Source organism: Schistocerca piceifrons, chromosome 6 (assembly GCF_021461385.2).
Source record: "Schistocerca piceifrons isolate TAMUIC-IGC-003096 chromosome 6, iqSchPice1.1, whole genome shotgun sequence".
NCBI lineage: Eukaryota > Metazoa > Arthropoda > Insecta > Orthoptera > Acrididae > Schistocerca > Schistocerca piceifrons.
This window is the reverse complement of record NC_060143.1, coordinates 128,046,701-128,074,174: the sequence shown is the minus strand read 5'-3', so window position 1 is coordinate 128,074,174 and position 27,474 is coordinate 128,046,701. Positions and strand designations below refer to the sequence as shown.

Genomic DNA, 27,474 nt, shown 5'->3' with positions numbered 1-27,474 from the left:
TAGATCACACATTTTCGTCGTAGTTTCAGAGTTTCACATGATACCTCAAACTCATGTTCCACACACTGATCATGTTTAACACAGTTCTGGATAAACTCTGTGTTTCAGCTGTCGAACATGGTATGGATGTGCTGTACCTTTCACCCAGGTCGGACTTCAGGCTGTCTGAAGAAGATGAAAAGGTTTCGAGGAGGCTCGTTCATCTGCACGCGAACTTCATCATCTATGGGTAAGTTTTTTTATGAAAACCAACATTGCTTGATTTTAAGACCTTTAATCGAATTACTAGTTTCGACAGAAACCTGCTCTCATCTTCAGATTAGCATTACATTGCATAAAATGAAAACAGGCGATCTTCACAAGAAACAACCATCTTTTGGGATGATCCAAATGTTACAAAAACTTCCAATTTTTTTTCTTTATTGTTATTTCACTCCCCAAAATGGGGCAGGCTGGCAATGGCACAATACGCCACTCTTCAGCCAAGAGAGTTACAGACAAACATAGTCAAATGAGAAAAGAACACATAACATAGAATGGTATAAATTGGTGAATAAACAAGAACAAAAATAGATGAGTATAAATGGTAGATTTAAAAACAACATTGACGAGAGCCACATACACATGCGGAGAATGAGCACTATGAGTCGACACGAAAACAAAGAAACACCACAGTGGGAACAAAAATGACTGATCCTGGCGACGCTGGCGGTGCTGGTGGAACGTAGCACTGTACACGGCACTTGAGAAACACTGACACCACAACGAAAATGTTAAAAATCACTGCACCGAAGGGGACCTACCACCAGGTGAAAGGTAGGAGGGGGGGAGAAAAGGGAGGGGGGAGAGACAGTAGGGGAAACCAGGAGGGGGGAGGAGGGGGGGCGGTGTAGAGGAGAAAGGAGGAGCCAAAAGCCTGGGGTGGGGGGGGGGGGTGAAAAGGAGAAAGAAGGTGGTCAACAGGGGAAAATGAGGAAGAAGAGAAAGGGGAGAGGGAGGGAGAGAGGGAGCCCTGAGGAGGGGGGGAAGAAGGAGGGATTACAGCTGGTAGGAGGGGTAGATTGAAGGCACAAAGACATCATCCTGGAGGGGGAGTTGGGGTAAGCCACCTTGGGTGAGGGTATGGAACGTGTGGAGATGGAGACTAAACGGGACACTGTGATACAGGCGCAGCAGCGGGCTAGGGTGGGAGAGGATGGGGGAAACCAAAGGATGGGGGGAATCCAGTTTGCGGGAGACGTATAGGATCTGTATTCATTCAAGGAACAGGAGGAGGTGGGAGAAGGGAATCAGGTCATAAAGGATGCACGTGGGGGACGGGAGACGGATGTGATAAGCAAGGCGCAGTGCATGGTGCTCAAGGATTTGCATATATGTTCACATAAATGTGCCGTCGACAGTTTGAGAACAAAGTGTAAATACATTAAAACCTCCATAAGGTTTGTCGTTTAGAAAACAGAATGCTCCCATATGGGATGTGAAATGAATAAAAGGTAAAAGTACAACGTCCATAGCACCAATAGGGTTAAATCTATAAGCCATGTCGACGACCTCACGTGAACGAAACTGAGGTGCTGCAGAGCCCATGTAATTTGCCGTGTAGAAGTCAGGTGACACCATCGTATTAACTGACAGTATATTGAAATATTTTTAAATTACTCTCCTGAAAATTTTTACCTAATTTAGAAAGCATATTATGTACTACAGGAATCAAAAAGGTAAATCTTTACGCCTGATTCATATACAAAGATATGGCGCATTTCACCAATGTAAATTACATGTATGGAAGAACGTAATGGTAACAAACATTCGTAATTCTCTTAGACTGTCATTACGTACTACAAGGCTCTAATTACACCACAACAGCCGATGAGCTCGCCCACTGTAGACGACGATCTTTTTATTTATATCCTAAACATATGATTCAGTGAGCCATCCAACCCTAGTCAAACAAAATAACCAAGGCGAGGGAGCAGTTGTATCTTGCGCAGATTACCGATTACCTACTTTCGTTTTATACAGTATAATGCCAATCTGAGGATGAAAGCACGATTCTGTCGAAATTAGTAATTGGAATAAAGGTCTTAAAATCAAGCGATTTTTGGCTGTCATATATCACACACCTTGCTTTCTCGAGCTGAGATATTCGCATCTTTGCCTGTTCCTTCAACTGTTTGTTTTCCCTCTAATCTAACACATGTTCAATGATCAACTCGATTGTTCTATATGACGTTTAATAATAAGTGTAATAAATCACACTTATAAAATCCTTTGGAGTAAATTTACATAATCTTCTATTTTATTCTGGGTACACCAACAGAGCCTGTTCAACATTACAGGACTTCCTTTCAACAAGTTCCTATAGTCCATAAGTAAGCTAAGTGACCAAATGGTTCCGTATCTGAAGTTAACAAACCAGTTTCTCAATAAGCGAAATAAACATGCAGGAACGCTCCCCCCCCCCCCTACCTCCCCACACACACACACACACACACACACACACACACACACACACACACAGACGAACTGTTCAGATAGATTTTAATGCCTACTTATAACGAAAATTCTACGAAGTTTATAAATTCACTGTTATCGAGAGTACCAATACATTCTAGGAGATGTTCTTGTTTCTTGTAAACAGCTTCGTATGTAGCCACTCTAATTTGTTTCGTGTTTAGGTCGGCTTAAGTAATATGTGACTGATTTCCTGGATCAGCATGGTGATGGTATGACATGAGTTCTGTGGAGATGTTGTCGATAGCGGCTATCGTTCGATCTACTGATACTCATTGTGAACAGCCTATTGTTCCATTAGCCAGTGAAGTTACGTTCCGTATTCCACTTTGTGGCAGACCATTGTGCATTCCACGTACAGGGCCTGTAACAGGCGCTCTTATACAGATATCCAATCTTCCACTCCTTACTCCATTTGCTTCTGCTATGTAGCTGTCTGCAGCAGTAAGATCTCCAGCTAGAGGTCACATGTCTTGTATTTCATTCCTTCTTGTCTTCTTTAGCAGTTGACCTTCCTTGTCTCTCCCCACAATCCCACTAAGACCTTTGGCGCATATAACTGATGCAATTTCTTGACAGATTAAAACTGTGTACCTAATCAGGACTAAAACTTGAGACCTTTGCCTTTTGCAGCCAACCATCGACAGAGCTATCCAATCACGAGTCACGACCCGACCTACTTTTACTTACGCTAAGACTCCCTCTCCTATCAGGCATACAAATTATACTTCTGTAGTGTTTCTTCGTAATTCTGATACAAGAACGGGTATCTGATATGGCAAATAGCAGATTGCTTTGTCTTTACAATTGATGTTAATTTTTCCAAGCCGGAGAGAGTCCGTTATCATTACGTAATGGTCAACTTGGATCATCATATAACATATCTTACTGCATTTTAATGCTCTTTCAATGGCTAAGAATTCCTCTATGTAAACAGAAATTTCTTTCGGTATACGGAACAGTCCGCTCCTTTTATTTTTGTAGCCTACATAACCACAGCCAACGCGGTCATTATGCTATGAAGAGCCAAAGAAACTGGTACAGATGCCTAATATGGTGTAGGGCCCCCGCGATCAGTCAGAAGTGCCGCAACACGTGGCATGGACTCTACTAATGTCTGAAGTAGTGCTGGAGGGAACTGACACCATGAATCCTGCACGGCTGTCCATAAATCCGTAAGAGTACGACGGGGTGGAGATCTCTTCTGAACAGCAGGTTGCAAGGCATCCCAGATGCGCTCAATAATGTTCATATCTGGGGAGTCTGGTGTCCAGCGGAAGTGTTTAAACTCACAAGAGTGTTCCTGGAGCCACTCTGTAGCGTTTATGGACGTATGGGCTATCATATCGTCCTGCTGAAATCGGCCAAGTCCGTCGAATTGCATAATGGACATGAATGGATGCAGTTGATCAGACAGGATGCTTATGCACGTGTCACCTATCAGAGTCGTATGTTGACGTATCAAGGGTCCCCTATCACTCCAACTGCACACGCCACACATCATTACAGAGCCTCCACCAGCTTAAACAGTCCCCTGCTGACATGCAGGGTCCATGGATTCATGAGATTGTCTCCATACCCGTACACGCCCATCCGCTCGATTCAATTTGAAACGAGACTCGTCCGACCAGGCAACATGTTTGCAGTCATCAACAATCCGATGTCGGTGTTAACGACCCAGACGAGTCGTAAAGCTTTGTGTCGTGCAATCATCAAGAGCACACGAGTGGGTCTTCGGCTACGAAAGTCCACATCGGAGATGTTTGGTTGAATAGTTCACACGCTGACACTTGTAGCACTTGACCGTCATTGCAGATGGGTTTCTAAACTGGTGTTGTTAAATACTGGATTATTAGAGTAATCTATATAAATGTGGAAGTCCAGTACTGGGTTGATACTAGGGATGGTGGTTATAGCTGAAACAATAGGTTTTCAGCTGCATCGCTTTTTTTGTTTCCAGATTAACCTGACTGTTAAAACCGTTCAAAATTACCCGTTTCTGAAATAGCCGATTTTCGGTTTTTTATTGCTGTTATTTCCACCAATAAACGTAGACTGCAAACAAAGACTGGAAAATTCTAATGAAAGTAAAGGAGTGGGAGGCTTCGGTCATTATGGGGTTGAGGTTGTGGCAGAAATCGGTCTCACTGTCTCCAGTAAAGGTGGTGAAGATGAAGGAAGCGTCCTCCATCGCCACTTTTGAATGGTGTAAGTTTTTCACCTTCAACTTAAGGGTTCGGCTACTATCCCAAGTTTATGATACATCAATAAAATTCCCTTCCCTTCCAAGGAACATTGTGGATGCTTTCTCCTTATAGGACGTCGCAGGTTTGTTGTGCCCCTCCCTTTTCTACTCATTTACAGCCAATGAAGCATTGTACTCCACTGCTGCCGCGCAGGATTAGCCGAGCGGTCTTAGGCGCTGCAGTCAGGGACTGTGCGGCTGGTCCCGGCAGAGGTTCGAGTCCTCCTTCGGGCATGGGTGTGTGTGTTTGTCCTTAGGATAATTTAGGTTAAGTAGTGCGTAAGCTTAGGGACTGATGACCTTAGCAGTTAAGTCCCATAAGATTTCACACACATTTGAACATTTTTACTCCACTGCTACGACACTTCTTAAAATACTTCGAAACTAGGGATGGTGTCGTTCTGCAACGCAGCCAGCGTCCAGTGACGACGGGGAGATAGCCATCTAAACCAGGCGGGAACAAGTCTTGTGCGTACACGTATACCGAACATCATTATTTCTGCAATGCTGCCCTGATTCTTATGCCATCTGTTTGTTGCTAGTTTCTAACTGTCGTCGTATCTATTAAAGTAGTGCTGATCGCTTTTCCCATTTTCTAGAAACGGAAATTTTACAAATACCGATTAATCACTTGTAAAAAAAAAAAAAAAAAATCATTCGGAAACAAAAAAATTTTGCGCTGCTGTCGCAAATTGATATGCCTGCTTTTTTACCCAGTTATTAGTAAAATATTAAAAAAGACTATTACAACCGAGACCAAACAAAATCGAGAAGTATTGGTTGCTCAGAACTAAAATAATGGCATCTGTTTTAAACGGTCCATTTTTTTCCCAACCCTAGTTGGTGTTTTCGTACTGTTGTTCAAAATTGGGTAGCAGTCACATTCTTTGTGTGTGATTTTGAAACGTGCTTAGCATTGAGAATGCTAATGCTGTTGATTTGTGGGTCCAATACCGAATGGTGTCGCACCTTACTGTAAGATTGCAAATTTTGTTTATCGGCTTATCCTCAAATCATTGGTAGTGTTTCAGAACAATTTTCCTGCTGAGGTACTTTCTACATGTTGGTGAAGTTGTTTCCATTTTTCTGATTAATAGTACATTCCTCAAAAAGTACTGAAGAATCCTCTGCATAGTGACAGCGCTTTGTATTGATACATATTTGCAGCTGTTGCCTGGGAACTGAGCCGTACAACACGCAGTTGTACATACGGAACGCTCTACGTGTTTCCTGTAGAGGTGTCAAGTACTGAAGATTCACAGCACTTTCACGTTTCCCTTTGATACGATTTGTGTGCCGGGACATTTACGGTTGTTGTCTATATCGTTGTAGATAAAATTTACATGATTGATAAGCCTTCCTTTCGTGCAAAAAGATTATGGCATCTGTTTTCCGAAAACATTTTTTTATTCTTCTTTCCTCATTCTTAAATCGCAGATATCGATGATTGTAACGTAACTGATACAGGAATCTCTGATCAAATGTACCGTATATAATCAGACTGACTTTGAAAATGTTATATGAACACGCTTTCCAAGAATGATATTTATCCTTTGTGTTTTATAATGCAAACTGATATGAATTTTTATAGGACACTGAAAAGAAATTGACAATTACGTCGGTCTATGACAATCTGATAGTGAAGAATACGAATCAATTACGAGACTTCATTTCAGATGTGTAGAGAATTTTGTTCACGCTTTAACCTGTCAGTGTGTAATGTAATTCAGAATACAGACACAAGGGACATTCTATAAATGAAAATGTAATCATATGGCCAAACGCAGACACAAGTCTCTCCCAGTAAGTTTTATTGACCGTTTCACCCTTAATTAATACGAGCAACATCAGAAACATTGCCATATTTAAGCACACGCAATGCACTGTTCATCATAAAAACTAAAAATGCAATGTAAATTCAGAAAATATATTTTAGGTACTGTACAAGGCTCAGACCAGTACTTTCATGTGTGTTATACAAATAAATCTACATAAACGACGAAACGTACCAGGATTTATCCACTGCATAACTTATGCATTTTTTATAGCACTACAGTACACAGGTAACGGTAAAATTCCGTATGTATGTTCAAGCACTACACTCAAATTACTCCCAATGTCAACTTTAAACTGTACTTCCCACTCTTTCCACATCCATATCATCAACCTTAAAACACATAACGAAGTCTTTAATACAACCACTTAGCAGAAAATTTAGGAGTATTTCACGTTTACTTATCGCCTCTTTCAAGTTGCATAACAACTTCAATGACACACTGTTGACAATTTGCGCACTTTACTGGCGAGAACATATCACTTTCCGTTGCATTGATACAGTTCACCTGGCCAGAAATACCATTTAGCAAATATATTGCCAGTCGCTGTTATTAGCACGTATCTTTATCTACATATGGTACGAGAGGTATTGCGTCTCCTTTCAAAGATAAACTTTGGTTGAAGCACCCAGCTGAAGCCATACTGGATTTCGTCAGTCTCATATTTAATTCGTTTCGTATTATAGCCACATTATAATTTATGTCCTATAAATAAATGCTGTCCCAATACTCTAGCACATTGAGGATCTCTCGAAAAGATATTGATGTTAAGTTTTAGATAATTAGTTATCTGTGTATACAGTTCTCATGAGGTGTACGGCACAGGTCAAAGTGTCAAGTTTTCTTCTGTTACTGTCGTTTAATGGTCGGCATCTTATATAGGGAATGAAGAGATGGAACTGTATTTATAGAAATATTGGTTCTTGTCTTGCCACCGGGGAAAATTTTATTATTCACTTTCACGTTTCTGAGAGCATCTGGGACTTGTCATCGTCAATAATTTATAATTCTGAATATTCAAAACGAGTTGATTATCTGGAAAAAACAAGCTACCATTCATTGTCAGAACAAAAAACATAAAAAGGACTGACACATGGGAGAAAAAATTAAAATGTGACTTAGTCAGCCGCATATAAAGTATAAAAGAAAATTTACAAGCTAGTTATTTTAGCAGATTTTTTTCCTGAACAAGAATGTCTTCAAATTAAGCAAATATGCAGACGAAATATATTCTGGTAGTGGTAAAGGCGTATTCCCGCTGGTATTTTTTCTCGTTGTTCCAGTTACTTTCGAGAGCAAAGCAAGAATTTACCTTTCTGGCAGTGAAATGTAATTTTTCGCACAAATTAGAGCATACTTCACACAACCAGCACATTTACTTCTCAGTGAGGTAGCTTCCTCTCAAGATTTTTATGTGATAAATACCACTATGTAAATAACTAGTATGTAGTTGACAGGTTCACACCTTTAAAGAAAGAAAATACAGCAACAGTTGTAATTTTTAGCACAAATTACAACATACTTTACGCAACCAGTATATTTATTTAGCATCTGATGAGATTCGTAAGTACTTTTCGCACTACATACCGCAATGTAAGTAACGAGTACGAAGTGGGCAGCTTCAAACTTTCAAAAAAAAAGAAAGGACAACAATAGTTTCCAGATTTGCAGTGAACGAATCAGCTGAACATATAAAAAGCTTCTGCTTTAATTCGTCTGCTGTAATGGCTACCGCGATCACGACGATGCTTTCGATAAAGCCAAATTATCTCTTTTGAAGGAGCGCAGCCCAGGTCGGGTGGACTTCACATTACTGTTTGTACGAGTCCAAAGCTTGGGCCTTGTATTTTGCAGTTATTACATGACTAGAGGACTTTCAACTTTTCGAGCGCGTGTGAACGACCCCTGTGTTAACTGCGTGCATTCCGGCTATTCATCTACTTACAAGGGAACCTCCCCATCGCACCCCCCTCAGATTTAGTTATAAGTTGGCACAGTGGATAGACCTTGAAAAACTGAACACAGATCAATCGAGAAAACAGGAACAAGTTGTGTGGAACTATGAAAAAAATAAGCAAAATATACAAACTGAGTAGTCCATGCGCATGATAGGCAACATCAAGGAGAATATGAGATAAGGAGCGTCGTGGTCCCGTGGTTAGCGTGAGCGGCTGCGGAATGAGAGGTCCTTGGTTCAAGTCTTCCCTCGAGTGAAAAGTTCATTTTTTTATTTTCAGGCAATTATTATCTGCCCGTCCGTTATGTTTTCATCACTTTTTTGGGAGTGATTATCACATCCACAAGAAAACCTAAATCGGGCAAGGTAGAAGAATCTTTTTACCCATTCGCCAAGTGTACAAGTTAGGTGAGTCGACAACATATTCCTGTCATGTGACGCACATGCCGTCACCAGTGTCGTATAGAATATATCAGACGTGTTTTCCTGTGGAGGAATCGGTTGACCTATGACCTTGGAATGTCAGATCCCTTAATCGGACAGGTAGGTTAGAAAATTTAAAAAGGGAAATGGATAGGTTGAAGTTAGATATAGTGGGAATTAGTGAAGTTCGGTGGCAGGAGGAACAAGACTTCTGGTCAGGTGACTACAGGGTTATAAACACAAAATCAAATAGGGGTAATGCAGGAGTAGGTTTAATAATGAATAGGAAAATAGAAATGCGGGTAAGCTACTACAAACAGCATAGTGAACGCATTATTGTGGCCAAGATAGATACGAAGCCCACACCTACTACAGTAGTACAAGTTTATATGCCAACTAGCTCTGCAGATGACGAAGAAATTGAAGAAATGTATGATGAAATAAAAGAAATTATTCAGATTGTGAAGGGAGACGAAAATTTAATAGTCATGGGTGACTGGAATTCGAGTGTAGGAAAAGGGAGAGAAGGAAACATAGTAGGTGAATATGGATTGGGGGACAGAAATGAAAGAGGAAGCCGCCTGGTAGAATTTTGCACAGAGCACAACATAATCATAACTAACACTTGGTTTAAGAATCATGAAAGAAGGTTATATACATGGAAGAACCCTGGAGATACTAAAAGGTATCAGATAGATTATATAATGGTAAGACAGAGATTTAGGAACCAGGTTTTAAATTGTAAGACATTTCCAGGGGCAGATGTGGACTCTGACCACAATCTATTGGTTATGACCTGTAGATTAAAACTGAAGAAACTGCAAAAAGGTGGGAATTTAAGGAGATGGGACCTGGATAAACTAAAAGAACCAGAGGTTGTACAGAGATTCAGGGAGAGCATAAGGGAGCAATTGACAGGAATGGGGGAAATAAATACAGTAGAAGAAGAATGGGTAGCTTTGAGGGATGAAGTAGTGAAGGCAGCAGAGGAACAAGTAGGTAAAAAGACGAGGGCTAGTAGAAATCCTTGGGTAACAGAAGAAATATTGAATTTAATTGATGAAAGGAGAAAATATAAAAATGCAGTAAGTGAAGCAGGCAAAAAGGAATACAAACGTCTCAAAAATGAGATCGACAGGAAGTGCAAAATGGCTAAGCAGGGATGGCTAGAGGACAAATGTAAGGATGTAGAGGCCTATCTCACTAGGGGTAAGATAGATACCGCCTACAGGAAAATTAAAGAGACCTTTGGAGATAAGAGAACGACTTGTATGAATATCAAGAGCTCAGATGGAAACCCAGTTCTAAGCAAAGAAGGGAAAGCAGAAAGGTGGAAGGAGTATATAGAGGGTCTATACAAGGGCGATGTACTTGAGGACAATATTATGGAAATGGAAGAGGATGTAGATGAAGATGAAATGGGAGATATGATACGGCGTGAAGAGTTTGACAGAGCACTGAAAGACCTGAGTCGAAACAAGGCCCCCGGAGTAGACAATATTCCATTGGAACTACTGACGGCAGTGGGAGAGCCAGTCCTGACAAAACTCTACCATCTGGTGAGCAAGATGTATGAAACAGGCGAAATACCCTCAGACTTCAAGAAGAATATAATAATTCCAATCCCAAAGAAAGCAGGTGATGACAGATGTGAAAATTACCGAACTATCAGTTTAATAAGTCACAGCTGCAAAATACTAACACGAATTCTTTACAGACGAATGGAAAAACTGGTAGAAGCCAACCTCGGGGAAGATCAGTTTGGATTCCGTAGAAACACTGGAACACGTGAGGCAATACTGACCTTACAACTTATCTTAGAAGAAAGATTAAGGAAAGGTAAACCTTCGTTTCTAGCATTTGTAGACTTAGAGAAAGCTTTTGACAATGTTGACTGGAATACTCTCTTTCAAATTCTAAAGGTGGCAGGGGTAAAATACAGGGAGCGAAAGGCTATTTACAATTTGTACAGAAACCAGATGGCAGTTATAAGAGTCGAGGGACATGAAAGGGAAGCAGTGGTTGGGAAAGGAGTGAGACAGGGTTGTAGCCTCTCCCCGATGTTGTTCAATGTGTATATTGAGCAAGCAGTAAAGGAAACAAAAGAAAAATTCGGAGTAGGTATTAAAATTCATGGAGAAGAAATAAAAACTTTGAGGTTCGCCGATGACATTGTAATTCTGTCAGAGACAGCAAAGGACTTGGAAGAGCAGTTGAATGGAATGGACAGTGTCTTGAAAGGAGGATATAAGATGAACATCAACAAAAGCAAAACAAGGATAATGGAATGTAGTCTAATTAAGTCGGGTGATGCTGAGGGAATTAGATTTGGAAATGAGGCACTTAAAGTAGTAAAGGAGTTTTGCTATTTGGGGAGCAAAATAACTGATGATGGTCGAAGTAGAGAGGATATAAAATGTAGGCTGGCAATGGCAAGGAAAGCGTTTCTGAAGAAGAGGAATTTGTTAACATCCAGTATTGATTTAAGTGTCAGGAAGTCATTTCTGAAAGTATTCGTACGGAGTGTAGCCATGTATGGAAGTGAAACATGGACGATAAATAGTTTGGACAAGAAGAAAATAGAAGCTTTCGAAATGTGGTGCTACAGAAGAATGCTGAAGATTAGATGGGTAGATCACATAACTAATGAGGAAGTATTGAATAGGATTGGGGAGAAGAGAAGTTTGTGGCACAACTTGACCAGAAGAAGGGATCGGTTGGTAGGACATGTTCTGAGGCATCAAGGGATCACCAATTTAGTATTGGAGGGCAGCGTGGAGGGTAAAAATCGTAGAGGGAGACCAAGAGATGAATACACTAAGCAGATTCAGAAGGATGTAGGTTGCAGTAGGTACTGGGAGATGAAAAAGCTTGCACAGGATAGAGTAGCATGGAGAGCTGCATCAAACCAGTCTCAGGACTGAAGACCACAACAACAACATGACCTTGCGATCAAATTTTTTCAGTTCCCATTGGAGAGGCACGTCCTTTCGTCTACTAGTCGCACGGTTCTGCGGTGCGGTCGCAAAACACAGACACTAAACTTATTACAGTGAATAGAGACATCAATGAACGAACGGACAGATCATAACTTTGCAAAGACAAAAAAGTAAACTTTTCACTCGAGGGATGACGTGAACCAAGGACCTTTCGTGCCGCAGCCGCTCACGCTAACCACGGAACCACGGCGCTCCTTAGCTCACACTGTCCTTCATGTTGCCTATCTTCCACATGGACTACTCAGTTTGTATATTTTGCTAATTTTTTTCGTAGTTCCACACAACTTCTTCCTGATTTCTCGATTGATCTGTGTTCCGTTTTTCAAGGCCTATCCACTATGCCAACTTATAACTAAATCTGAGGGGGGTGCGATGGGGAGGTTCCCTTGTTAGTACTGTGTGTGCCCCAGTATGCTGTTTAAAGCAATGGCGCAATGAAAATGTATCACAGACAAGTCACTCGTATCATTAAATGTCAGTTCACAACGCAACAACGATACAACGCCTGAAGAAAAATTATGATAATGAAGACTTGAGATAAAAGCCGTATGATGGAGCCTCATTGTAATGGGTATCGTCATGGTTTCCGCAGTGAAAGCATCCCGCTACATGCTAACATTTTATCATCTTAGCTTTGCTAACACAGCCTGGGAGTTTGTTACGAATGTAATACAAGTGTGTTGTGATTTAACATTTCCGTCGGATTAGAGAACGAAAGATCAAATAAGTATTTAGCTGCTGATTTCCGACTGAGAGTTTGTTTAGGCAGGAACATAAGAGGACAGCCTTACATCGCTGCATGTGAAACGAACAGAAAAAAATCATTTTCTTCCTCGTCAAAGATACTTCGCCGGCAGCAGTGGCCGAGCGGTTCTAGGCGCTACAGTTTGGAACCGCCAGACCGCTACGGTCGCAGGTTCGAATCCTGCCTCGGGCATGGATGTGTGTAATGTCCTTAGGTTAGTTAGGTTTAAGTAGTTCTAAGTTCTAGGGGACTGATGACCCCAGAAGTTAAGTCCCATAGTGCTCAGAGCCATTTGAACCATTTGAACTAAAGATACTTCGCTGTTTATTTCCGAATACGTGTCGATTTCCGACTGTGTGGTCAGGGAGGGGCCTAAGAGGACAGCTTAGATTGCTAAAAACGAAACGACGGTCAATAACATTCATACTCATCCTTGTCACAAATACACTATGTGATCAAAAATATCCGGACACCTGGCTTAAAATTACTTTCAAGTTCGTGGCGCCCTCCATCGGTAGTGCTGGAATTCAATTTCGTGTTGGCCCACCCTTAGCCTTGATGATAGCTTCCACACTCGCAGGCATACGTTCAATCAGATACTGAAAGGTTTCTTGGGGAATGGCAGCCCATTCTTCACGGAGTGCTGCACTGAGGAGAGGTATCGATGTCATTCGTTGAGGCCTGGCACAAAGTCGCCATTCCAAATCATCCCAAAACGTGTTATGTAGGATTCAGGTCAGTACTCTGTGCGGGTCAGTCAATTACAGGGATGTTATTGTCGTGTAACCACTCCGCCACAGACCGTGCATTATGAACTGTTGCTCGATCGTGTAGAAAGATGCAATCGCCATCCCCGAATTGCTCTTCAACAGTGGGAAGCAAGAAGGTGCTTAAAACATCAATGTAGGTCTGTGTTGTGATAGTGCCACGCAAAACAACAAGGGATGAAAGCCTCCGAATTTTACTGTTGGCAGTACACACGCTGGCAGATGACGTTCACCGGGCATTCGCAATACCCACACGCTGCCATCGGATCGCCACATTGTTTACCGTGATTCGTCACTCCACACAACATTTTTCCACCGCTCAATCGTCCAATGTTTACGCTCCTTACACCAAGCGAGGCGCCATTTGGCATTTACCGGCGTGATGTGGGTTGATGAGCAGCAGCTCGACCATGAAATCCAAGTTTTCTCACGTCCCGCCTAACTGTCATAGTACTTGCAGTGGATCCTGATGCAGTTTTGGAATTCCTGTGTGATGGTTTGGATAGATGTCTGCCTATTACACATTAGACCCTTTTCAACTGTCGGCGGTCTCTGTCAGTCAACAGACGAGGTAGGCCTGTACGCTTTTGTGCTGTACGTGTCCCTTCACGTTTCCACTTCACTATCACATCGGAAACAGTGAATCTAGGGATGTTTGGGAGTGTGGAAATCTCGCGTACACGCGTATGACACAAGTGACGCCCAATCACCTGACCACGTTCGAAGTCTGTGAGTTCCGCGGAGCGCCCCATTCTGCTCTCTCACGATGTCTAATGACTACTGAGGTCGCTGATATGAAGTACCTGGCAGTAGGTGGCAGTACAATGCACCTAATATGATAAACGTATCCTTTTGGGGTATCTGGATATTTTTGATCACATAGTATATTCGCACGTCGCGCTATCACCAACACATTCCTACAAAGAGTTCTCGTTACAGCTGTGAGATTCTCACGTCAGTAAACATCAGCTCGGCGCTATAGCGATCGACAAATAGTCTCGTGCCTGGTCTCGTTCACAGCGCCACTAGGTCACGATTACGTCAGTTTCTGCAAAAAAGTAGTGTGAAACGTACATGACCCGAGCAGACACAGTACCTCTCGTACCGTGTATACAAGCAAAGGCACGTGTTACTTGCGAGTTGTGACTAACCACACAGTAACATCTACGGTGATAAATCGCATGGGCTTGTTTATAAATAACTTTCTGGTAATAGTCACGATTTTCTTTTATTTATGTTTTACACGATGCGTTTCGGGGATATGACTCCCATTTCCAAATGTGTATTTCTTTGTTTTCGCAATTTTTTCGATGTGTGGGGTTCTGCTTTGTTTTGTTGCTTTTACTGCAATATATAAACAAATGCGCAATTTTTCGTTAGGTATTGATGGTTATATGTAGTTAAACTAAAAATTGAGCGGTTTTTATGTATTGCAATAATGTCAACAAAGCAAAGCAGAACGTCAAACATCGAAAACATTACAAAAAAATGGTATAGTACAGAGTAATACACACCTGAAAATAGATTAGGTTAGATTAGATTAGTACTTGTTCCATAGATCATGAATGCGACACTTCGTAATGATGTGGAACGTGTCAGGTTAATAAAAGGTGTCTATACAAGATATTACATTAGACAAAATATTACATGACACTCAATGATTTTTTTGTGGGGGTTGGGAAATTACCCACTTACTACATCAAAAAATTCATCTAATGAGTAGAAGGAGTTGCCATTAAGAAATTCTTTTAATTTCCTTTTAAATGCTATATGGCTATCTGTCAGACTTTTGATGCTATTAGGTAAGTGGCCAAAGACTTTTGTGGCAGCATAATTTACCCCCTTCTGAGCCAAAGTTAGATTTAACCTTCAGTAGTGAAGATCATCCTTTCTCCTAGTGTTGTAGCCATGTACACTGCTATTACTTTTGAATTCGTTCGGATTGTTAATACCAAATTTCATAAGTGAATATATATATTGTGAGGCTACAGTGAAGATTTCTAGCTCTTTAAATAAGTGTCTGCAGGATGATCTTGGATGAGCTCCAGCAATTATTCTGATTACACGCTTTTGTGCAATGAACACTCTTTTACTCAATGATGAGTTACCCCAGAATATAATGCCATACGAAAGCAGAAAATGAAAATAGGCATGGTAAGCTAATTTACTCAGATGTATATCGCCTAAATTTGCAATGACCCTAATAGCACAAGTAGCTGAACTCAAACACGTTTCAGCAGATCCTCAGTGTGTTTTTTCCAGTTCAACCCCTCATCAATGCATACACCTAGAAATTTTGAATATTCTACCTTAGCTACCGATTTCTGATCGAAGTCTACATTTATTAATGGGGTCATTCCATTTACTGTGTGGAACTGTATATACTGTGTTTTGTCAAAGTTTAATGAGAGCCCATTTGCAGAGAACCACTTAATGATTTTCTGAAAAACATCGTTTACAATTTCACCAGTTAATTCTTGTCTGTCGGGTGTGATTGCTATGCTTGTATCATCGGCAAAAAGTACCATCTTTGCATCTTCGTGAATATAGAATGGCAAGTCATTAATACATATTAAGAACGGCAGAGGAACCAAGACCGAACCTTGCGGCACCCCACTCTTGATTGTTCCTCAGTTTGAGAAATCACCAGTTTTTTGCATATTATGTGAACTGTTTATTTCAATGAGAACCATTTCCCGAAACGCGTCGTGTAAAACATAAATAAAACAAAATCGTGACTGGTAGCAGAAAGTTATTTATAAACAAACCCATGGTTTTCACAGTTGCAGGCTTTCAAGAAAACCATTCACAGTGGTCAGAATCAGATAAATCGCATTTCAACGTCGGTAGGGTACGGAGGGATACAACTTCAGAATTCGTGAACTGCGATTTTAAACTGTGACAAATCGCAACTAGGAATCAGTGACCGGAAGGTAGCATTCACATAGCGGAAAGTGACAATTTGGCCCATCCCCACTGTGCAGGGACCCGACGCCGAACACGAGCCGGGTGGACGGCGTGTCGCAGTGGCCGCCGTACGAACCCCGGGGCGGTCCCTACCTGCGCGTCGACTGGCCGTTCCGCGTGCAGCGCGACTTCGAGGCGCGCGAGTTCAACGTGACGCGCGCCGAGGGCATCGGCAGGTCCGGCAGCCGCCGCGCCGGCGCCACCGTCGCCGTGCTCCTGCTGTGCGGGGCGCTGCCGCAGCTCCTCTCGCGGTGACCGACGCAACGCAGCCAATGGGGCGGCTCTGCTGCCCGCCACCGTATGCAAGTCTCGCAGCGTCTGGAGACGGAGATCCACAGCAGCGAGTGTCGTGAAGGCTCAGTCAGCAGTGGCGTCGTGAGGTGTAGTTAACGCCAGGGAGCTCAGTACTAAACTGGAGAGACTACTCCACGAGGAGATGCCGTTACGCACGACGTCGACGTGGGATTGCATCCTTCCACACCTACAAAACCTATATCCTACCTATGCCAATGTTGCACAGATGTCCACTCTACCAAAGCTCTGTCACTCCATCCAAATAATTAAACACGACGGACTCCACCTCACTTTCCTCATCCCTTTACCTTCCCCATGAGTCCATTTACCATCTCACTGAATTCCCACTCTCCTCACATTGAACGCTGACACTACTATCTGCAAACTTGACTCTAACAACTGTATTGCATAGCCTATAATTTCCAATCCCAATATGCTGCCACTCCCGTACCAAACATTTCAGTCGACTACCTCTCCTAAAGAATGACCGAGTGAGATAGCGCAGCGATAAAACACTGGACTTGTATGCGGGAGAACGGCAGTTTGTTTCCTCATCTAACATCCAGATTTAGATTTTCCGTGACTTCCCTAAAGCACTTAAAGTGAATGCCAGGACGGTTCCTTTGACAGGGCAGTGCTGATATCCTTAGTCAGAGCTTGCGTTCCACCTCTAATTACCTCATTGTTGACAGGACTTCAAGTCATAATCTCTTCCCAGACAATGAAACTCACTCCAGTAATTATCCACCCTACTAACTAAAACTCTTTCCCTCCTGCAGCATACACTCATCTCCTTCCCCTCCTCTTCCTCCCAGGTGTGGCTTCTCCTTTCCCCTTTGCTCTCCATCCTCCCTATCCCTTCCTGCTCACACTATGGCACTGTCCACACACCAACTCCTACTCCCTTTCTGTCTCCCCACCATCCACTCCAACACCTATTCACATCTCTGTCCACCTGATCCCTCTGCTTATACCCACATCTGAAAACACTACAGAACACCTTACATTCCCATCCATTAAACACATTTCTCTAGTGGAGCTCCTTCAGTTTTAATGAAAGCACAGTGCTTCTTTTTAAGATCAGCAGCAATCTGCCAAGTCTTTAAATATCTTTTTATTGTATCTCATAGGTTTTGAATCTAAAGCAAAAATTGGGAAAGTTTACAGTGAAATTTATGGATGTACCACTATGCAAATTCTTCTTTAATTAATTTTAAAAACATTTGTAAATATTTCACTTGTGTATGATATTGTTTCTTCTTTGTATGTTTTTAAACTTTTTGGTTGGCGAAAGGCTTGATGGCAGTGAATTTGATTTTACTGATACTATGCAACAATGTCCCAGTTTAATTTCTAGTTCACTGTTAATATTGATTTGTATCTGCCAGTTCTCCTCTGCAAGATCAGTTTCACAACTGTTATGTTCATTTTCAGATGTAATTTTCATTATATTGCTGAAAATCTACTGTAATCACTTCCTCAGAAATCTTACTTCTGTACAAGAGAGTTTACCTTCCACTTTACATAGTGGAGTCATGAGACAGCATATCAATACCAAATGGGGGAAGCAGTAACATCATAACTTTTTCATATGATTATTTCACCAAATGATTTGTGAAGATTCAATAAATCATTTTAATGTGACCACCTTTGGATCCTGATAGTCATTTCTGATGGAAACATTTCTCTCTCTATGCCTACAAAAAATATCTGTATATGTCATTAGGCAACAAAACTACTCAATCATTGCTTATTTTCCAGTGCCTACGTTATACATAATCCTAAATAATCAACCTAAATAATAAATCAAACTAGTTGCGAACAATGAAAATTGCTTTGATGTTAATACAATAACAGATCCAAAGGTCTTAGGTTCAATCCTCAGTTATTCCTACAATTTTTACTCATAACATATCAGTTCCTTCATGTTTGGCAATTTTTTTTAATGCAAAAAATGCCTAATTGTAGTGTCGTTTGGAGACCATATTAAGCTGTAGATCCCTCTGTAACTGGTTGGGTCAATCTGTTCAAAGGCCAGAGGCAGACAATGGCACATAACCACATAACCACCAGTAGGAACATGCCTAATAAAGCACTGTGGTGTTAAAACCACGCTTTGGTTGATAAGAGCTGGAGACAGGTTGAGAAGGACAAAGGAGGGGATGGACAGTGTGAGGCAGAGGACGAAATGGACAAACAAAAGGAGGGAGGGCAGGGGAGATGCATGTGGAAGGTGGAAGGTGTAGACAGGTAGTGAGCGGGCGGAAAAGGAAGTGGAGGAGAGGTGCTGATGGAAAGAGAGAGGGACAGAAGGATGTGATCAGAGAGAGAGAGAGAGAGAGAGAGAGAGAGAGAGAGAGAGAGAGAGAGAGAATTTTTTTTTTCATTGCAATACAAAACTAATTACAACTTTGTGTCAAACATTGGCAAATGTAATTACCTAGTCTGACTGATTTTCTGTTGCAAATGGTCGATAAAACTGAATAAACTAGCTGCCTCATCAGCAGCTGTAAATTAACTGTTGGTTATTGTATGTAAGTAGCTCTATTTTACAAAATGATCATTACAAATTATGTCATATTATTTTGATGGTCTCCAGTATTCCCTGATTATAGGATGAATATGGTTTTTTTTTTTTTGTTTTTAATTCTTGGTGCAAATGAGGATTTCTAAAAATATTTTACATTTCATAGTAGCATTATTTGTTTTTCTCAAAGATAATTTTCTTGCAGTTATATAGCATATGGAACTTCATTGTGGACATAAATATCGCTTCCTGTTGTCTCTTGATTACTGTATCTATATGTTACACCTCTTGACTTTTTATATCAAATTTAAGAGTAACAATCATTTGAAAGTTGTTAACACAAACACTACTAACAACTCCAGAATGGTCCTCACCAGTATGATGCATCCATAACTTTTTTTCTGGAAGATTACACCTGTGATTTCTCTCTCCAGTTTATATTGAGTTAACTGATTTCCACAGCTGAGCTAAAAATTCTAGTGACTCAGTTTTCAATATGGCCTCAACTGGAAATATGTTGCCTGCCATCACAGTGTGTTAACTTTAAATTGGTGTATCAGCTTCCTAGTTCTGAACTGGTAGAAATTTACAGAAGTTGGAAGTGCTTGGCTGATAGTCAGCTATTTTTGGTTATAGCCAGTGTTAGGTAGCTGGCAGTACTGGGTGAGATATCCATTGTTGTCTGCTTGTTAATTAGTTGTACCTCAAACTGTTTCCTTCCCTTGTGATAAGTGTACATAACTGTTGAAGTTACAATCTTATTAAACATGTTAATATGTAAGACAATTTCACTTTCGACTACAAATAACAATTAAGCAATTTTTACCTCATTCTCTGACTACTACTTTCACGGAAGCATAAATGGCAGGTAGAGGTACTAACATCGACACAGGCAGGCATGGCTCGTTCTCCCCTCATTGCAGTATATACAGGAGCCGGGCTTCTTTTCCTCCACTTTCCGCTACCTCTCTGCCTCGTGATGGCTGGGTGTTGTGTGATGTCCTTAGGTTAGTTAGGTTTAAGTAGTTCTAAGTTCTAGGGGACTGATGACCATAGATGTTAAGTCCCATAGTGCTCAGAGCCATTATTATCTGCTACCCCCTCAGGCAATCAATTACTTTAACAATTAATGCCATATACTTTATAGAAGTAAAGCTGCACTAAGGACTAAATAGGAAGAATATAAATAAAAAACATAGTGTTCAAAAATGGATGGCATGCACAAACAACATGTGAATATTAAACACTATTATCAACAATGTTGTTAATTATTCTGACCAAATAAGGAGCTACTGGTATCATGTTTTATGCAGATTTATAAAAACAGAACTCCATTCATTAATTTTGTCTTTAAGTACTGAGTAAGAAATACAGATGGTGTTTAGATTTTCATGTCCCAATAAGATGGTAAGTCCAATCTAAATTATTGTGCATCTAGCCTACAGAAAGTTGTCTGCATACTCCATTTATGAGCAGATTGAAATGCCTTTATCAGAACTTAGATATTCTCCCAGTAGTGAACAACATGGTCTCAGTCACTGTAGTTTTTTAATTTTCTCCTCTTTTAAAAAAGAAGAGACTGGAAAACTACAAAAAGTCTTTGTTATAGGCCAATCAATTGCGCTTATTTAACTAAAATGTAATTTATATAGGAGCATGCCTTATCCACAGGGCAATGCACGAATTGATTATAATGGGCCCATAAGAGGAATAACAAGTCAGCAAGTTTATAAATAAAAGGTCAGAAGAGAATATCATGTTTCTGTTACCATAACATAAATCCCATCATTTTGTTGTCATGTTTGCTAGAATGTTATTGTACAAGGTAAAATGTTTACATTTCTATGTACTGGTTGTGAATGCAGCAATAATAAATTAAACGTTTGTCCAACTTGCAGTGACTGGAATTTTATCACTCAGTCATAATGCAGTGTTACAGCAATTGTGGCTGTCATCATGTCAGTCATGATAACAAGAATGAAGTATGCCAAGAGTGTCACTCAGCTGCTGTCCAATGATGACATAGGCATTCATCTTCATCACCTACTTGCAGTGGATGGTGTCTAGCTGCTGATGTATTTCATAACAGGGATGGTTGGGGGTGGGGGGCAAGACTTGGGGATATGGAGTATTTTTAATATATTGGAGTACAAATGGCAACTTGTAAGTAGCCACAAAAAAGTTAAAAACTGTGTAATAGCAACTTTTAAATCATTATCTTGAAGAAAAAAAAACCTCACTACACTATTTTTTTTTTTCCTTTTCCTGAGAATTTGGAGGCAGGGGGAAGGGGAGGGGGAGGCAGAGTGGAGAGCACAGACGCCCCTCACCCCTGATGCCCGATATGGCTCCTCAATGTGACTGAACAAGAGCAGCTACTGTATGTGCTACAAACTATCAGTCACCTGTCATGTTACCCGACTGCTATTTGGTGCATAAACATAGTGGCTTCCGAGGTCATGGATAGACAACTGTGTTCTAAGGTGGCGGTAACTTTAAGATGGCAGTTACTTCCATGCTGCAGCAACTACTCAAAGAGAAATGTCCTACATCTTTGTCTTCAAGGCACTGAGATCTGGAGATCAGATCAGAGCTCCTGTTCCTTAGGTACCACCTCGCAGTGGTAGGCGGAAAAGTTCCTGAGGCCAACATAATTTAGGGAGAAGCGTTAACAGTTTTTGTGGCCCCATACCAGCAATGCAGCTCAGCCTTTGAGGTTTAGGTTACCAAGCCTATTTGGGTACCAATTCCTTGAATCTCATGGACAGTTGATGTTCTTACATACTGGCACGCTTTCTGGACAGTTTGAAAATAATGGCTCCAACATTAAGAAAATTTGTTATGAGCAATTTTAATATTAATTGAATTGTGAATGGGAAAAATATTTGGCCCCCTCCAGCCAATAGTCCATCATGCAGCCATGACATCAGTGGTGTTTGTTGGCCAGGGAAAATTAGTTTCTATACCCAGACTGACTAGTAATATCTGAAGTTGAAATAAGTCAACTTTTAGTGGCACAGCCAAAAGTGACATCTCTCAAGTTATAACACCACAATATGGATGATTGCACATACAGATTTAGTGGTTTCAGTCAAACAGTATCACTTTAGTTACATGTGCAAGCTCAGTTTAATTGGGAGCATGCCAGTTTCATACATTACTTCTACTGTGCACTAATTACACATGTGGATCCAGGATTAAGTTCGAGGGTGTATATTTGGTAGGTGGGGTCATAGTTTGTTTCTGTATTGCCGCCAACCCCTGCCCTCTCTCCTCCCGACTGCCACTTTTAATGTGCCACAGATATGTGGAATTTTAGTAATAACAGCAATAAAATATATAAAATGTTTTAATATGATGACAATAAATTGTTCAGTTAGAATAAGATACTTTAATGCACAGTAATAATAATAATAATAATAATTTGTTTACATTAGTGAATAATAAATTGCTTTAGCATAATGTCCATGAAATAATAATTCAGAAAATTGCCAGTAATATCTACCCCAGTTCTTTAAAGAATTATACTCCCATGTATATAACAGCTCCATTTTAAGAAAAGCTAGTTTCTCATGCATCTCAATGTTTATGGAATTGTATATCCTGAACTGTGTGTCACACAATGATGTAATTTAGCAGGTACATTCAGTGGTGTATATGGATACTGTCCGCAAAATGTGTTGTGGATAGAGTTTGTAGTCAAGAATTAATAAATGACAATATTATGCCTTATGAAGTTTTACTGCATGAACAGCGAAAATGTAGTAACTGATAAACTTCTTACCTTTCATCATTTTGTGGCAGATGTCAGTGAGGAAAATTTCCAGTAACCTACCTGCAGGTTGCCAATCTAATAGCTTCTAGAGGCATATAGATAGTCGCTTTTTGCTCACTTTATTTGTGAGTGGAGCAGGGGAGGAAATGGCTAGTAGTGGTACAGGGTACTCTCTTTCAGGTGCTGTACTGTGTATGACAGTGTATCAGTGTAGATGTGGATGACCCTATGGCAATGCCCCCTCCACCCTCCCCTACCCTCTTCAAACCACACCTGCATCCCACAGGGTTGATAGTAGTGAAGATTAGTCTTTGAAAGACACCTTTTTCCACCATAGAGTTGTGGTAAATAATTAAGCTTAAAGTGTGAAGTTACAATCGGTAGATGCATTTACGATTATTTCTGAATTGGTGAACCACATGCATTTCAGTGAGGCATGGCAGAAAGGGAAATACTATCCACTGAGAAAAAAATAACAATAAGAGAAGGACTAACTTTCTGGAACATAATCAGAAACAACTGTAAAAGACCAGTATCCCACTCCAGATTAATACTTTCACATAGCAATAGTATGCAGACATCTGTACACAACAGTAGTGTTTACCAAATTACCGATAACTCTGAGTGCTCACTCCATGTTTATATCACATCAGGTATGTCAGTGATGAAATTTTAAGTGTATGTTGCTATAATAGTTCTTAAATCAATTGCTTGAAACATGGTCTTTTCAAATTTTTGGATGACTGCATTTCAAATGATGCATTTCTTTTAATTGCAATTTCCAGGAAGTTGCTGGTAAAGTGATGCTCTTACCACTGATATAAACAAAATATTATTACCATATTAAATCATTTTATAAGTTTAAGAAATGGAAACTCTGGCAGGAAAAGACAGATTGCTACTTACCATAAAGAAAACACATTAAGTTGCAGGCAGGCACAATTAAAACACACCATTCATACATGCCAGCATGCACAGGTCACTCACATGACTGCTAACTCCAGCATCTCGGGCCACAATGCTACTATCATGTGGGGGATGCAAGCAGCATTCCAGCTTGAGATGCTGGAGTTGGCAGTCATGTGTGCACAAGATGTGCTTGTTTGTTTGTATGGATGGTGTGGGTCTCTCTTTGACTGATGAATGCTGTGGCTGAAAGCTTTATATAAGTGTCTTTTAATTACACCTATCTGCAATTAATGTGTCTTCTTTACAGCAAGTAGCAATCTGTCTTTTCCTTCATTGTTCATTTTATGAGTTTTATTTTATTATTATCAAACTCCTGTGCATCTGCAATTTGTTGTAAGTGGAGCTAAAAGGAAGTTACATTTGAGGGGGGCCCGAAGACACTGTGACCTACTCCAGACCCAGACACTGGATATGCACCTGACAGTATTTCAAATAACTTCAGCACCCCTTTCTAAACAAAACTCCCATTTAGTTGCCCATAGAACATCTTCAAAAAATTCTACAACACGCAGACTTTCACTCAATCAGATCAGCACTGTGGTTATAGGGTGAATGGTATTTTTCCCAATTACAAAATTCCTATTGACACTGCACTGCCCACTCTCCTGCAAGTTACCGTATTTACTCGAATCTAAGTTGCACTTTTTTCCGGTTTTTGTAATCCAAAAAAACCGCCTGCAGCTTAGAATCGAGTGCAAAGAAAGTGGAAGTTCTGAAAAATGTTGGTAGATGCCGCCACAATTAACTTCTGCCGTCTGCCGAATATATGTAGCGCTACACAGGCATGCTTTGCAGGCACAAAGATAAATACTGGCGCCAAAACCTCTGCGTCAGTAAAAAAAGTGGAAGACGAGCTTTTTTTCTCTGCCCCGAGTTTCGACCACTGCATTTTCATACATTATCCAACGAAGCAAATACAAATTCCATATTGTTCATCTTCGAATGTAGCAGCCTCTCAGTGTACTACGAAGATCCGACTGGGATGTTTGTCAATATGGCCAACTCTACGTTCTGAATTTTTTCCTACCTGTGACAAGAGATGGTTGCTAATAGGAACTTTTATGAATTGTGAATCACATGCAGTATTCTCTTCACCATAAGAATGGTACGAATGTAAACATTTAGCCATGTATTCCTTCGTGTTTCCTGCTATCTCATTTAAATCCTGTCTTCCTAATAAACTACGAAACTAGAGTGAGACAACGCGGAAAAATATACATATCATGTCATGTTTATATTCGTATTAATCCTATGCTGAATAGTGATACAGTTAGAAATGAAGCACAGCAACTGACTAGATTTTTAAATCTAAGATGACTAATTTCTGTGCAGAATGTAATGTACTAAAGAGGCGTCTGCAAAAATTTTCAAACGGAGAAAATTTTTCGCTAAACTTTCGTTCAGCACATCTATCGTGCAGTCTATTATTTGGTTCTTGTTGATCATTAGCAAAGAAAGCGGCAGTATAAGTAACAACAAATAGCAGTCTCTTGCCATTGTTTCGCTAATGAGACGATTCCTCTCTTTTTTTTAATTGTAAGCAGCGGTAGCGCGCACAAAAGCAAGCCATGCCGCGAGCGGCGACAGGCCATAAACACGCATTATCAGAAAGCGACAAACAATGCATGGCACAGTACAATAATGCATTTTGAGCTTAGAGTGACGGAAACACCTATAACAAAGAGAACGGCACTTATCAGATCAAAGAAAAATAAGCAATCAATTCAAACCAGACGAAGCACATGAAAAAGACTCTCTAGTATAAATACGGACGGAGCGCCTGAAGCATAGCAATGACTACATGGTAAAGTTTACCATACGCACCAAACTACTGTAGCTGTATCGTCATTCATTCGACCTAAATTGTCTCATATTACAATGGACCAAATTTGTTTCGGTTTGGAGGTGCAGTCTAACGTTTCTCCCCCTTGAATTTCGAGTCTCAAATTTCAGGTGCAGCTTAGATTCGGGAAATTTTTTTTCCTTGATTTTGAGTCTCATTTTTCAGGTGTGGCTTAGATTCGGGTAAATACGGTAGTCTTCTCTGTCAACTACCAACTGGTTCCTCCAAGAAGGCCATCTTGTTACTGTTAGTTAAGTCGTAATATCATATAGGCTTCAAATGACGTTGTGGAAATCCCTCTACCATTTGGATTGGTTCAGTAACTTCGGTAACAGGATTCAATGAGCTTTGGAGATCTTCACAAGAGATAACTGTGCCCAGCTTACAGAAACTCCCAATGACACCTTCCTCAGTTGTCGACAAAAGCAGCCTAGATGTGAACCATTGCATGCCTGTTGCTGCTGTCTTATGATAGCAACCTAGGCCCATATTTTGACAATCTGATGCAAAAAAAACTCAATGTATGCGATATTAATACTCAGATTAATATGTAGATCCTGTGATTCATCATTAAGGGGACTCATACCCACAATGCTTAATAAAGACACATCATGACCTGTAACGTGATTATAGCAATAGTAATACTAGCATTAATAGTAGTAGCAGCAGCAGTTTTTCTCATCTCTAGGTCACTTTTACAAATATATTGGACACGTTGTGGTATACAGTAAAAAAAAAAGTGAATGTACTTCATACATACACATCTAGTTTGACTAGGATGAGAATGGTGATCGACCAGTGCTACTAACTGTAAGGTGTCTTGCACAGTATATGTGCAAATTCATCGCTTTAGCAGTAGTGCAGGTTGCTTCCATGCTCACTGATAAAATCCATGATTTTTTGACTTATCACAGCAATAACAGCAGTGCTGCCAGTCACTGTTTCATAGCATGAACTATTCGTGTAGGCATAATTAGTTTAATACCTAAATCTATCTTTATGAGGAGGTACATATGCAATTCAATCAGTCAAGGTTTATTAAATGAACAACTTATTTTTCAGTAGACTGTTTTGGACCTAAGTTCATCTTCAGACTGCAATGAGTGACACGGCGAAGTAGCTAGAGCTGTGAACTCTCATTCCACGATTAGTGAAAGGATGGTTCCTTTGAAAAGGCTGCCTGCCTCATCCTTGTCATTTGAGCATATGATCTCCCTCTAATGATCTTGTCATTAACTGGAGGTTAAACTCTTACCTTGTTTCATTTTTCACCAGATGGTAAAATTTGTAATGTTGTAGTTTTTTCTCAGTGCCAAAATACTGGTTATTCAAAAATGTCAAGTTCTTGTGTCGTATCCAAGCTTGAGGTTACTCAGTTACATAAATGAGGTGCCATCCAACCCACAAATGAATAAAGTCCAAGAAGTGTAAGAAATTTTCATTAGCAGAGTGTAACCAGTAAGGATAACAGAACTAATGACATACAATTTACTCTCCCCATTCTACACCCTGTACTGAATCCTGAACCACACCTCAGTGTCTAATGAAGTGAAACTATCTCACTGTTGGCGGTGATCTGGCCATCATAAGAAGAAAGCTCAGCAGTCAAGTCAG

At 40.5% G+C, this 27,474-nt stretch overlaps 1 protein-coding gene across 1 annotated transcript in view; it reads left to right on the top strand.

Annotated features, from left to right (window-relative positions):
- Positions 1-18,399, top strand: part of LOC124802456 (cholinesterase 1-like) — a 354,377-nt gene extending 335,978 nt beyond the window's left edge. Inside the window, exons 11-12 of the mRNA XM_047263241.1 lie at positions 109-229; positions 16,470-18,399. Of these exons, the coding sequence (XP_047119197.1) occupies positions 109-229; positions 16,470-16,707 (359 nt within the window). The 3' untranslated portion in view covers positions 16,708-18,399. The remainder of the gene's footprint in view (positions 1-108; positions 230-16,469) is intronic.
- Positions 18,400-27,474: the final 9,075 nt, after the last annotated feature.